General features: G+C 44.0%; 1 protein-coding gene across 6 annotated transcripts in view; it reads right to left on the bottom strand.

Annotated features, from left to right (window-relative positions):
* Positions 1 to 13,486, bottom strand: part of BANP (BTG3 associated nuclear protein) — an 85,469-nt gene that overhangs the window by 26,603 nt on the left and 45,380 nt on the right. For 3 of the 6 annotated variants that reach the window (XM_026719845.2, XM_087940762.1, XM_087940763.1), the window contains exons 9-11: positions 9,673 to 9,803; positions 6,729 to 6,800; positions 4,508 to 4,552 (exon numbers count right to left, since the gene is read on the bottom strand). In XM_026719845.2, the coding sequence (XP_026575630.1) occupies positions 4,508 to 4,552; positions 6,729 to 6,800; positions 9,673 to 9,803 (248 nt within the window). Of the gene's footprint in view, positions 1 to 792; positions 871 to 998; positions 1,142 to 4,445; positions 4,553 to 6,728; positions 6,801 to 9,672; positions 9,804 to 13,486 lie in introns of those variants that run through there. The other 3 variants (XR_015744999.1, XM_026719846.2, XM_087940764.1) reach the window with 3 other exon arrangements.

Here is a 13,486-nt window from a genome sequence, read left to right as displayed (position 1 = left end):
TTTCACTTTGGGAAAAAATGTTACAAAAACCACTTACTATTGGAGAGGCTGACACAAACTGGGGTGGGTCGATGGGGTGTCAATTTATATTCCAAAGCCCCTGAAGGCAGGAGAAGAAGCAACGGATGGAAACTAATCAAGGAGAGAACCTAGAACTAAGGAGAAATTTTCTGACCGTGGGAACAATCGATCAGTGGAACAGCTTGTCTCCAGAGGTTGTGGATGCTCCAACACTGGAAATTTTAAAGACGAGATTGGACAACCATTTGTCTGCAATGGTGTAGGGTCTCCTGTTTGTGCTGGGGGTTGGACTAGAAGACCTCCAAGGCCCCTACCAGCTGTATTCTGATTCTGATTTAAATTAGAACCAGCTGGCGATTTTTAGCGCACAAAGGGGACTGGTGAGAATATGCTATCAATCAGGTGTCAAAGAGCAATAGAAAGACTCCGTCGCACAAATCCTTAATCTTCATTTAAAAGGTTTCAGTGGAAGGAAAAACAAGCAGTAAGGACAACATGGCCGATATAATAAAAAGAGAAGGCAACTGTCGATATCTGGAATTGGAAGTATCTATTCTATCTTACCAAAAAATGTCCCCTCTTTAATACATCACAGCCTACTTACCACTAAACACTCCCATTCCTCTTAGACTAATGATCATGTTGGCTGAGGCCAATGGGTGAAGATCAAGCATGTCTACCATGACCTGCTTGTAGTACTATTGATACTAATTTCTCTGCTTTGGTACTTCAAAAAAAAGAAAGAAAGAAAGAAAGAATAACTTGGATTTCCAGAGTCTAGTGGTTCGCTTTGTTGTTCTTCTAACAGTCTTGTTTGTTTCTGAGTCTCGATTATTTAAAGCAGATGTTCTGAAAGAGAAGAAGAGTGCAGCTGCTGCAGAAGTCTAACACAAAAGAAAGAGTCGGTCTCTCTCAGTGGCGTGGTAGGAAAAATCCCCTTCCGAACGCCTCTGTCCTCAGAGTATGAATTAGCTTACCCGAAAGATCAGAAGAGGTCCAGGGTTTGTCTGCCTTCTCTCAAAATCTCAAACAGTGTTCCCATCAAATATTTTTTTCCCCAGCAACGTCCTCAGTTGGACCTCACGTCTCTATATCCTACCCAAAGATTGGGTCCAGAGGTCTGAGATGAAACGTAAGAAATATTACCATTTGATTACACTGCAGACTGTTAAGATATTGCTATTATCCTTCTATCTTGATAGGAAACCAAACATACCTGTCAGAAAATGAGAATGAAGGCCACTATATTTGCTATTTGAGCAACATCACCACCATTCTCTTAAAAACACAATTAGCTGCAGATGTATGCTATTCTTTTTTTTAATTGCCCCATTAAGGAGGCATTTGGACAGATGTATTTAATATATTGGGTCTACGCTGAATTTTCTTTGGGTGTTTGTTGGAATGAGTGCATTCCACTAAGGCTGCCATCTTGGAAGATAGTTAGGTTTTCCCAGTTTGGGAAACGGTTGCCTACACACTACCAAAACATGGGGGTCTGTAAAAGGACACTGTTTTTAGGACATAAAAATAGAATGACGTACTCCTATAATTCTTGGACGCTTCTCCTCCTGAACACTCACTGCAAGAATCTTCCCCTATACGTGTCCCTCCAACTCCATTATTTATAAGTGGTTTTTAAGCTGCAAAGTTTGAACTACTTAAGCCCCTGTAACTTAACACTGCTCTGAATTGTATGTTTGGAGTGTCTTACATGACCAGAGGACAAGATTACCTCACTGGACAGGAGGGAAAAGCCGAACGCTGCAGCTGAATCGACCCTGCTAATCAGATACTCTCTAGTTGAAGAAGTCTGGGGTGGAGTGAACTGATCTTGAATTAAATAAGGGTAGAGTAAACACAGAGCATCCTTGAGCCACGGATCTCCACAAGGAGGCCTCTACATTCATATATTATTAGGGCTTTTTGTAAAAAAAAAAAATCCCTGGAGGAGGTTTGATTTAAATCTGACAGCCGTACGCTATTGCATAAACAGAAGAATAGAACAGATATTTGTGTCTGGAAGGCAATTTCAATTTGAAAAAAGAAGCCTGGTTGCTTTTTTCCCCTTTCTTTTTGAACCCAAAAACTATTCCGAGTCCATGAACTATTTAAACTTTTATCAGTCCTTCGCATCAGCCAAATCCGTTTTCAAAAAATGCTAAGGCTGGAATGGGATTTTTTTTCTCCTCCTCCCCACACCCAACCGCAACTGCAACAAGCCCGTGACTTTGGGTCATGCCAGATCTCAACTGGACTTCGGTCAATTTGATGGATTCTGACAATGCTAATAAAAGGCGATATACAAGCTGGAGGGAAGAAGGCGGATCCATGGCACGGAAAACTCACATTGAAGTTGGGTTGGAGGGAGAGTTCCCATGAAAAATTGGACCTCTGCATAAACAGGCACCTTTGCCTCTTGGCACGAGCCAATTAGCAACAAACACACATTAAAATGATTTGGGCAGTGATGGGAATATCAGAAATCTTTTGGGGAGCCCTTGGGGCAATTATTTTGGTTGTTTTTTCGTTTGCCTTTCCTTAAAATGTATAGATTGTCCTGTAACGTTGGAAGTGAACAGGGATGTTCCCAATAGAGTCGTGAGGTCACTAGAAGAGACTGCAGGTGATCCTTGACCACAACTGAACCCTGAATTTCTGTTGCTAAGTGAGAAATTTGTTAAGTGAGTTTTGCCCCATTCTACGACTTTTCTTGCCATAGTTGTTAAGTGATTCCTTAACACGGAAAGTGTTCCTTGCAGCCACCCATCTCGAACAAAATCCATTCAAACCAATTAGAAAACACAACGCAGACAATGTATGCTCGATGTACCGCCACCTGTCCGTTACGACCCTGTGTCGCGATGATCGTCACAATCCGGTCGGTCACATGACCAATGAGGTTTTACAGCCTTAAACTAAGGCTGGCGGTTGTTTGTAATGTTGCGATTTTGCCGAAAACCAGAAGTACGGTAAATAATGAGCAACATGCAGAAATTTCTTTCCATGTTTTCCAACCTCGGCAACTTGGAGGCAGGTGGATTTTGACTCCCAGAATTCCCCAGTCAGCATGCTGGCTGGGGAATTCTGGGAGTCAAAATCCATCCCTCTTCACGTTGCCAAGGTTGAGAAATGCTGCTTTAAGAGGAAGAGCTGTAGGAGGAAAAGAACGTGGACTCCGGCGAGCGGAAAAACAGGCCATCTGAGAATCTTCCCCTATTGCCAACAGGAGCCCCTCCCCTCATTCCGAGGACTCTCATCATCTACATTAGTTCAAACAGAACATTTAATTATTTCTACATTTTGGCCTTCCTACTAAACACGGCCTGAAACACGAAACGCCGAGCTAATAGAACCCATGTGGAGAGTTACTCTATCAACCACCAGGGTCTTGCGTGCCAGAAAAACCAGACATCGATCCAAGAGAGTCACCCAGACAAAACAGTCAAGAAGGCAAAGGGAAGAAGGAAGCGTGAGAGAGCCACTGGCAATACATCGCGGGGGTCAAAGGCTGAAGTTTGGGAGAGATGCGGGAAGAGAACCCGTTTGGTCCAATGGTTAAGGCACCCTAGATGGCGAGAGACTGGGAGTTCTAGTCCCACCTTAGCCATGAAAACCACAGCTGGGTGACTTTGGGCCAATCGTTGGGAGATGGTAAGTTCTAGTCCTGCCTTAGGCATGAAAGCCAGCTGGGTGACCTTGAGCCAGTCATTCTTAGTCCAACTTACCTCGTAGGGTGTTTGTTGAGGGGGAAATAGGAGGAAGGTGTGTTGGAGATGTTCTCTGCCTCGAGTTATTTGTCAAAGTAACACGGGTAGAATACAAAAAAATAAATAATCATGCTCAAGATTCCTTAACAAACTTAAAGTACCTCATAACAAATGTATTGTCTTAAGACAAGGAGGCAAAAGAGAAACATCCCCAGACGGTGACTGGCGAAAAGGTGAATTCCCCACCACCTGATGCCATCAGGACAGAGGTAGATGTGACAATGAATCCCAGAGGCGAACTGCTTTTAAAGCAAAAAGCCCTACCCACCCTGCAAGGGTGGTGTCTGAGCATAAGCAAACCACATCCCCACGTGCCTAAGACAGAAAGTGTGCACAGTTCCTGGGAGGCGGCGGAAAACGTCTCTTTCTCACAATGATGAAGGCCGAGTGTCTGTTATCTGCAAACATGTCCATGTCTGCACATTTCTGGACCACATGTGTCCATGCTGACAGTGTTGGATAAGGAAAGAGCAATTTAGCACAATCACAAGGGAGCCAAAACGCAACGAAATTGAAGATAAACACATGCAAGGATATTAGATAAGCATGTTTGCCAGAAAATCAGCTTAGCTCATAACTCTTCCAAAAATAACAACAACAACCCCCAAACAAAAATGTTCTATTTGTCCAGTTTTAGGGAATTGCAAGGATCAGATGGTTCATATTAACCAAGGGCAGCAGAGCTAAAATGTTAAAACCAGAGCGGGATTCCCTACCTGGCCGTCTTGCCCAACGTGAACCTGATGGATCTGCAAGTTACCCTGCGAAAGAAAGAAACGTGTTTGTTTATTATTTGATGCAACTGAGGAAACTTCCTGGATGAGAAGAGAAACGCCGTCAAGAAAAATGGAGAAAATTGGCTTGTCTTTTCAAAAAGCAGGTTTGGGACAACCAGGACTTGGGTGACTGAGAACTTCCGTAGACACTTAATTTAATGCAAGTGTTGTGGTTGTTGTTGTGGTTGTTGTTGTTGTTGTTTTTACCCAGAACACTAGTTCTGCTCCTATAAAGAAAACTATGCTTTTACAATGTTAATTTAAGCTGGGTTGGCGTATTCAAGACAACTCTCCAATTCTCCCTTTTTTCCCCTCTTTCTGTGCCAAGACCTTTAGTGGAGGCAAAAAAGGAGAGGACTTCTACTGTCTCTGACCATGAAAGGGCCCCTGGAGAAAAAAAAATTAAAACTTGCTAAACAATAAACAGGACAAGCTTTTTACATGCTAGCTATGTGTCTGATTTGCAAATGTGGAGACAATTCCTGAATTTCAAATCTCTCTCAGCCTAAAATTAGCAGAGCAACAAGGGTGTCCTTTTGGCCACTCCAGAATCCAACTTTCTGAACGGGTACAATATCTGCAAACTTTCATGCTGGTATTTCCACTGACGGTCTTTCCTTTTATCACGGTTCAGACTCAGAGGCAAACAAAAACTCCATTAAGCAACGACAAAGGTATCTTGTTTCCAAATGTTTTGACTGTTATGGCCAATCTTGGAGAACCTTCTGAGTCTAGATGTATGACCAAAGCGTGAAAAAAATCCATTTCATTTGTAACTAGTACTACCTCTCTGAAACCTGAGTAATAGAAAAAATTAATTTCATATAAAGAATATTCACTCAGAAGATGTGAAAGGAAGTTATAAGGGGATCTAGTTTTCATATTTGCTATAAACATAAGGCTGTCAACAACTACTTTGGCTCCATCCAAGGGACTATAAATCAGAATGAGCTCCTATCCAGATGTTATCTATCTAACTGGATAAAAGATGGACCTGATCCTGCTTTCGGTCACATCCAAGGTTACTCCCTCTGAAGTCATAGGGGTGTGCAAACACAGCCGTTTCTTCCTGTAATTTACATTCCTTGCTTTCGCCTCTCCTTAACACCAGGAGATTCTGAGCCACTCCGGTTAGCTTCTCTGCAACCGCCGGCACATTTTGAAATGGGGTGGCATGAATTCTTGTTCTGACACTTCTTGTTCTCCCATTTTATATTTAAGCAAAATACACAGATCAGCTTCCAGAGAGAAATTCAGGTAGTCCTCAATTTACAACTACAATTGGGATTTAAATTTTAGTTACGCGGTAAGTCGTTGCAATCCTAAGTCTCGGGGCACCACATGACTGGACTCAATTTTACCACAATCATTAATCAGGTTACGGTGGTTGCTAAGCAAACCACATTGTCGTAAGTGCAAATCCATTTTATCCATGGGCATTTTGTGGTTGTTGTTGTTGTTGCTGTTTTTCTGCTGCAAAGGGGCAAAAATGATTGCAAAATGCGATCCCGCGAATGTGGGATGCTGCAACCAGCTGTAAATGTGAACAAGGGCCCAAAATGCAACCACACGACTGTGGAGGGTGATGTGGCAGTTGTAACTTCAAGGGAAGGCTGTAAGTTTTTGAGGCCGTGGTCACTTCACACAATCTTTAAGAGACCGGTTGTATGTTGAGGACTGTCTGTAACGACTGTCTGAGGACTGTCGGCAGAAATAATACATTTAAGCAGGAAAGCATGCCCCTGCTACACCCTTATAAAATGTGCACAGGTCAATCGATAAGCATAGATTTGCCTTTGACACGTAGGCCATCGCCCTACTCCAGTTTAAAGTTAGTTAGGAACTGCAGATGGATTTGTACCCTGGTACATTTTCTTCTGAAATGTCTTTGAATATTAGAAGCTCGGGTTGGTAGATATGTTGTTGGTTTGAGCTCCGAGCTTGCCAGTTTGGTTGCAACCAAACTGCCAAGCTTGGAGCTCAAACCAACCACATAACATTTCCTTCTCCCTATGTGGCCCAAGAGGCGGAGAGGAGGGCGCTGCTCTTCCTTGCGGCATTCCACCTTCCACTTAACGCTCCTCCTCTTTTCCAGCCACGTGGAAGACACAGGACTCTAGACAAAGTGTGCTCCTTCCAGATAAGTTGGTTGAAGCCTCACCTCGCTGTCTTGTGTGATCTGGACCTGCTCTCCTTGTGGCACCTGTGCTATGTGGAGATGACCCTGTGGGATCCATGAATTTAAAAAAAAAAAGAAAGGAAGAAGAAACATGAGAAGCATTAGTCAAAACCTTATGAATACTGCCAACTTAAAACAATATTGCTCAGTGGTGGGAGAAGCCGGCACAAAGACATCAGCAAAGTGTCTTCCTACCCCTGGGCATCGTTTCTTGTGGAAAGAGAAGGAAAACTCACTTCAGGGAGGTGCACAGCTAACTTTCCAAGTTTGTTTACTTCTAATGTTTTTTTTTTTCTTTTACCGTTCTCACTATCCAGGGATTTTCTAACTCTGGAGGTGACAGAAAAAGTATAATCAACATGTTTGCAGAGAAGTACAGCTGTCCTCCTGCTATACTGCTGGAAAAATATCCACTTGGACATTGCTTGAACCTTCCTTATTCTCCTGAAAAGAAAAAAGAATGAAAAGAAGGACTAGGGATGACATGATGGCAGTGTTCCAATATCTCAGGGGCTGCCCCAAAGAAGAGGGAGTCAAGCTACGCTCCAAAGCACTTGAGAGTAGCACAAGAAGCAACGGATGGAAACTAATCAAGGAGAGAAGCAACCTAGAACTAAGGAGGAATTTCCTGAGAGTTAGGACAATTAGTCAGTGGAACAATTTGCCTTCAGAAGCTGTGGGTGCTCCGTCCCTGGAGCTTTTCAAGAAGAGCCTGGACAGCCCTCTGTCAGAAATGGTGCAAGGTTTTCTCCTGCTTCGGCAGGTGGGTGGATTAGAAGACCAATTCCCTTCGTGTTCAGGGTTTCCATGGGACACTTTGGACAAGTTCTGCCATAGATGGGCTTAACCTCAACGGTCGATGCTTTTTGTGGCAAGGGCTATTTTGAAAAACAAAAGGCCCCTGAAGTTAGGAGTCTCTGTCCTCTTCTTTCGGATTTTAGTCTAAAACTGAGCTCAAATCAGCCCTTGAACTCTCAGATCTTTCAATCAATCAGAACAGAGAGGGAAGGGACCTTGGAGGTCTTCTAGTCCAGCCCTCTGTTCGAGCAGGAGGCCCTATCCCATTTCAGATAAATGGCTGTCCAGTCTTTTCTTAAAACCCTCCAGTGTTGGAGCGCCCGCAACTTCTGAAGGTAAACGGTTCCACTGGCTAATTGTCCTCACTATCAGGAAGTGTCTGCTTAATTCCAGGTTGCTTCTCTCCTTGATTAGTTTCCACCCATTGTCCCTTGTCCTGCCTTCTGTTGCTTTGGACTTAGAGAATAGGTTGACCCCCAACTCTCCTTTGGGGCAGTCCCTCAAATATTGGGGTACTGCTGTCATGCCAGGTCTTTTCCTCTGCTGGGTGTGCACGGTTGGGGTTTCTGGGCTATACTTTTGAAAGGTGTGCAAAGCCATTCAGGAGAGGGCGGTAGAGACTTTCGTAAAGTAAACCAACCCTTCCACTTGGGTGGAGGACACAATTCCCCGAGAAAAGGTCCGCTTTTCTCTGCTAGGGAATCGCCCCTGGTTTGCAGCTGCTCCCGAGGGAAGTTGTGCCAATCCACGAAAGCAGAGAATTGCGCCTGGAGGGTTTAATACAAAGGATGCGATGATCACTGCGTGGTACAACTGCTGCTTGATGGGAAAAGGAGGGGACGTGATCAAGGGAAGAGGGGGAAAAATTACACCCAGGCCCGGATGGAGCTTTACCTGCTGGTCCAAAGCTGCCATTTGACTGCTTAAAATTCTTTTGGGCTCATTCTTGTGCTGCTGGGTAGCAGCCCAAGATGAAAGGTATCCACAAGGAAGTCTGTCAAAGACCTTCTTTTTCTTATAAAGCACTAAAAATTTTCACATGAATTTCAAAGAAATACTGATCCTCCTATTTTAAATAGCTTCATTTCCTTTGGAAGGAAACTCTCTATTTATAGTGGGAAACAGCAGGACCAAATATCCAAATGACAATAGGAGCTGTATATAAAATAAGACCGCGGAGCCAACCCCGGCTGAAATTATAAGCAAGTTGCCTTCCCTTCCAAACGCCAAATCCTCACCAGCTTTTAGAGAGCCGCTGGCACAATGGCCTGCTTGGGTTGGAAAGAAGAAGGGGATTAGGCTGTTTGCAAAGTTAAGGGAATTCTTCCAGTGCAGCCAGAAAAGGCAACTTCTTCTACCTAGGTGTCCCTTGGTATGCACAAGTGGAGATGTGGGTGAATTATACTGGCTTGAATTTCAAGGCAAGTCAACCTTATTTACCTTTCTAGAACAAACATAGAAGCTCAAATGCAATCGATCCAGAGCTTTTGTGTTACGGAACCCAATTCCAGCTTCTCCACGCCCTACCAGGGAAATGGAAATCCTTCAAGAAAAGCCTGAGTAACAGCAGAAGTGCCACACTTTGTGTTTAAACTTCCTGTCTTCTGTATCTTTTGGGGTCAAAGTGTTAACTTTACTTAAAGTTTTTAAACAAAAGGTTTTAATGCCAATGTTTATAAACCGGGCTTATGTACACAAATTTAACCATATGCACATGGAAGAAATTCAGCTAACAGATGTCCCAAAAATTCTTCAGAAAGCACTTTGGAAAAAAAATGAGGGCAAATGGATTGCTAGTATCGCTAGGGAGAGGCTTATGCATAATCCATCAAGACTGCATCCTGCACGGAATGGGACAATGGGAAGCAATGATCGGCATGCAAATTCATGCGTGCATATGCGCGATCTGCAGAGGCTAACTTCAACGTTGTATTTTAACGTGCATCCCACCACACACAACATCGAGGACCACACCAGAAAACGGATTTTTCCAAAACTCAGACATGCCTTCATTCCATGAACTTCAGGAAATCGTATTTTGGGAACAAAGGAAAAAAAACAAGTCTGAACTGCGCATGCAGAAAGCAGTCATAGAGCACCGAAGGGACGGTCAAGAATGAATACTTACTACTTGCACTTGGCCATCCTCTCCTATCTGGTGAATCTGGACTTGCTGGGTGTTGGCCAAAGCATAATGAAGCGCCTGAGGTTGGCTGGCCTGAATTTCATTTGGGGCCGACACCGTGCTCTGCGTGCTTTCTACAAAACAAAGCGACGTTCATGGGGTTTGTCACAAAGTTCCCCACCTCTGAAAACACCCAACCTTCACATTAGATGCTTGCAACTTGAAGCATTCCGAGAGGAGAAGCGTCAAAAGTGTTGCTATGAAGCAGAAGTGGTCCATCGTTTATTATTTAAAAAAACAACAACAAAGTGTGATTTTGAAAGAAACAAACTTTCTTAGGTCGCTTAATTATTAAATGATAATCTGCAGTGTTACTGAAATCCAGGGATAACCCTGGTAACATCTTTGAGAAGGGAAGGGGTGCTTTGTATCTCTCTGTGTGACAGATGCACACGTATCTCAGAACTCCATGGCAGGAGCTGACTTCTCCCACACACACCCCAACCTTGTTTTATTAACCTAGAAATGGTTCCAGGTTAATTAGCAAAGTTTCCAAATGGGAAAGTGGGACTTTCCCCCCTCGGCTCACTGGTTACCTTGAATCCATCCAATTGTGACTTCATTTTTCCAGTGGGCTGTTCAAATGTTTTCTTAGAAACTAACAATTAATCTGGAGGTTCAAATCTATCGTTCTGAATATTATTTCTCTCCCCTCATTCTGCAACCGAGGACCAAACAGCACAAACAGAACTGGATTCAGGGCATCAAGAAAGTGCCTAATTCCTCAAACAACCATCATTTTTAAAGAATCCATTTATTGGAATAGCTAGATAAGATAAAGGGAAAGAAGAAGGCGGGGCTTAATAAGACCTCATTTGCAAAGCATGAGCTACTTAAAGTGGTCTATTGTAACATATACAGTAATTCTCTCGTTTTCTTTCAAATACGACTCTGGTCCTCCTAGATTTCCAAACCCTTGAATATTCCATATAAGAATAAGCTTTGAGAGTTCATCCACACATCTCCATGTCTGATTCTTACAATTTTTTTTTAAAAAAAGTCCAACCACTGAAAGTCACCATCCAGAGAAGCAGTTCCTATATCTTTGCCCGCACAGTTTGTATTGTGCACTTTTGTTCAAATATTCCAGGGAAGGACAGGGCCATAGAGTGATGGATGCCGCAGACCCAATCCAATCTTGCATGTCATATTGCTCAGACCCATGTATGAATGAGTTGGAATGGCGTGTGTGGTATTTGGGGACTGAACACGCACAAGGAAAGGGGTGCAAAGCACCAACAATGCAAAGCTTTCCTGGATGGACAGACAGGTGATTATATTTCTGTCGCACAGTTTTAAAATGCTTGGTGTCAACATTGCCAATTTTCCATTTGTGAATGCCTTTCTTCTTATTTTGATGCTTGTGGACAAGACAGGGTGGCTATGAATCAAAGCAATTTAACAAAAAAGGAATTGCTTTTAATATCCAGCAAACTTCTCCTTCCTCGTGTTCAACGCTACTTAAGCTCACAAGCCTAGGAAGCAAATCGATCCAACTTCAATTAGAAAAATAGTCCCCGGAGTGCCTACTGACCAAAACAGTCCCAGGGATGGATGGATGGATGGATGGACGGATGGATGGGTGCTTTTGAGTAATGACATTGGAGCAACCCAGAGCATTGTTTGTAATAGAACAACACAGGTTCATGTTTGTCACTGACCAGCTGCTTCCTTACAGATATTAAAAAGCTATTTTTACATCTGCTAAGTTAATCTGGGGACTGCTGAATACCACAAGCATAACACTCACACAAATGTCACGCGTCCAACAACGGCCTCTCTTGAGAAGCCCGTTTGCTTATAAACAGACTTTTTCAGCATCTGGCTGTGGTGTCATGACCTCAGATAGGAAGAGGAAGAAAAGGATTTAAAAGGATCTAGACCCCCAAATCATCATCATCATCATTCAGAGATAACCGCCAGATGCAACATCACCTCTTTTAAAAAAAAAGAGCTGTTCATGCATTATTTTAACATAAACAGAAGATAACCGTGAGAGAGAAAGATACACCCAGAGATGTAGTATGCCAACAATCTAACCTTCCTTTTTTAAAAATAACATTGAGGTGTTAGAGAATTTGTAACTCATAGGAGTACCACGAGTTGACCATGGGTTAAAACAATTATTCTGTAGGAAACCTCCATTTAATCAAGCCAATGTCCAGAAAACTTCAGCCTCGTGCCCAATGCTGGTGCATTTAATAATATTTATAATTTGTAGCATCATTCCTTCTGCGTAGCTGCAGGATAATCAAGCAATTGCTCAGTGAACTCTGATTCTAAAATGAGAGAAGAACTAAATGGAGAAGGAAACTTCTCCTTAATTCTAGGCTGGATCTTCTTCTGACCAGCTTCCACCCGTCACTTCTTGTCCTTCCCTCGGGTGCTTTAGATATTAGGCTGACCCCCGCTTCTCTGTGTCAGCCCCTCAAGTGCGGGAAGGCTGCTATCATTTCCCCAGTTGGAAACTTTGCTAATTAACCTGGAATTAACCTGACTCTTCTCTGTGACGGACTAGACGCCCCGAGTTCCCTCAACCTTTCATCGTATCGTTTCCCCTCCTATCCCCTCCTCAACTCTGTGGCTCTTCTCTGGGCTCTTTCGAGAGGCCCAACGTCACGCATCCAACAAAATCTCAGGCAGGGGCAAAACTTGAGGCCGGCCTTATCGCATGATCTCCTTTTCTCTCCATGTGTTCAATTTTTATTGGAGACAGAGGGGCTGGCAGGCCCAAGAACTGAACTTCAGCGGGTAGAATTGGAACAGGGAGGGGAGCAGGCTAACCCCGGGGGCTCTCAGAGAGTTTTGGCGGGTTTAAAGCAACACAGGAAAAAGGCAGGAACAATAGCAGAGTCAGCGGTCTGAGATCCGCTCCTGACTCCTCCTGGAAAGGGAATCTGGGGAAGGAGTGCCAGTCCTGCGATGCCAGCTCCTTGCCACCCGTGAAACCAAAACACACGGAGAGGCCGAGGCTGCAGCAGGCTAATCGATTCCTTCAAGCACACCGAGCGTAGCCTTTTTTTTAGAACTGGCAAGGGAGCCAAAAGCAACGTGGGGAAACTTTCATTAGTTACCGCAAGAAACAAGTACATTTTGTGACGGTTGCAAAGCTGCTCAGCCAATTGAACACAGAGGAGCCTTTGGGGTTGTGGGGGGAAGGAGAAGAGAGACGTCCAGCTGCAACGCAGGGAGAAAATGGCGCTCTTTCCTTCAATGTCTGCTTCCTGCAGACATCTTCTTTTTTTTTTACAATTTGTTTCGCGACCGTTCACAGCTACGACGGCGCTGAAAACAGTGACTTGTGACCATTTTCACACTTACGGCCGTTGCATGGACCCCGTATTTATATTGACGGTGTCCTGGGGTGCCACATTCCCCTTTGGCGGCCTTCTGATAAGCAATTCACCTAACAACCGTGTGACTAACTTAACAACTGCAGGGATTCCCACCAACATCTCTGGCGAGAAAGGTCATTAAACAGGGCAGCAGCACTCCCTTAGCAACGGCCTCGCTTAGCCACGAATGTTGGGCTCGTTTTAAGGTCATCAAGTCAAGGACGACTGTCTGGTCCCTTTCGCTCTGGGACGTCCACAGGATGAGATCGAAAGAGCCAAGAGGGCGGCCGTAACAGTTCCATCCAAGCTTTGGCTGTTTCTATGTGCCTGGCCGCCTTGCAGAGGCTCCTGCAGAGTCACCACCTCCTGCAGAGGATCCTGTTCCCTTTCTGTTCTCACCTGAGCTATTCCTGCTCTCGAGG

Source organism: Pseudonaja textilis, chromosome 11 (assembly GCF_049901715.1).
Source record: "Pseudonaja textilis isolate UNSWEBS1 chromosome 11, rPseTex1.2, whole genome shotgun sequence".
Taxonomy (NCBI): domain Eukaryota; kingdom Metazoa; phylum Chordata; class Lepidosauria; order Squamata; family Elapidae; genus Pseudonaja; species Pseudonaja textilis.
The sequence above is the reverse complement of the archived record's forward strand: the minus strand, read 5'-3'. Positions and strand labels throughout refer to the sequence as shown.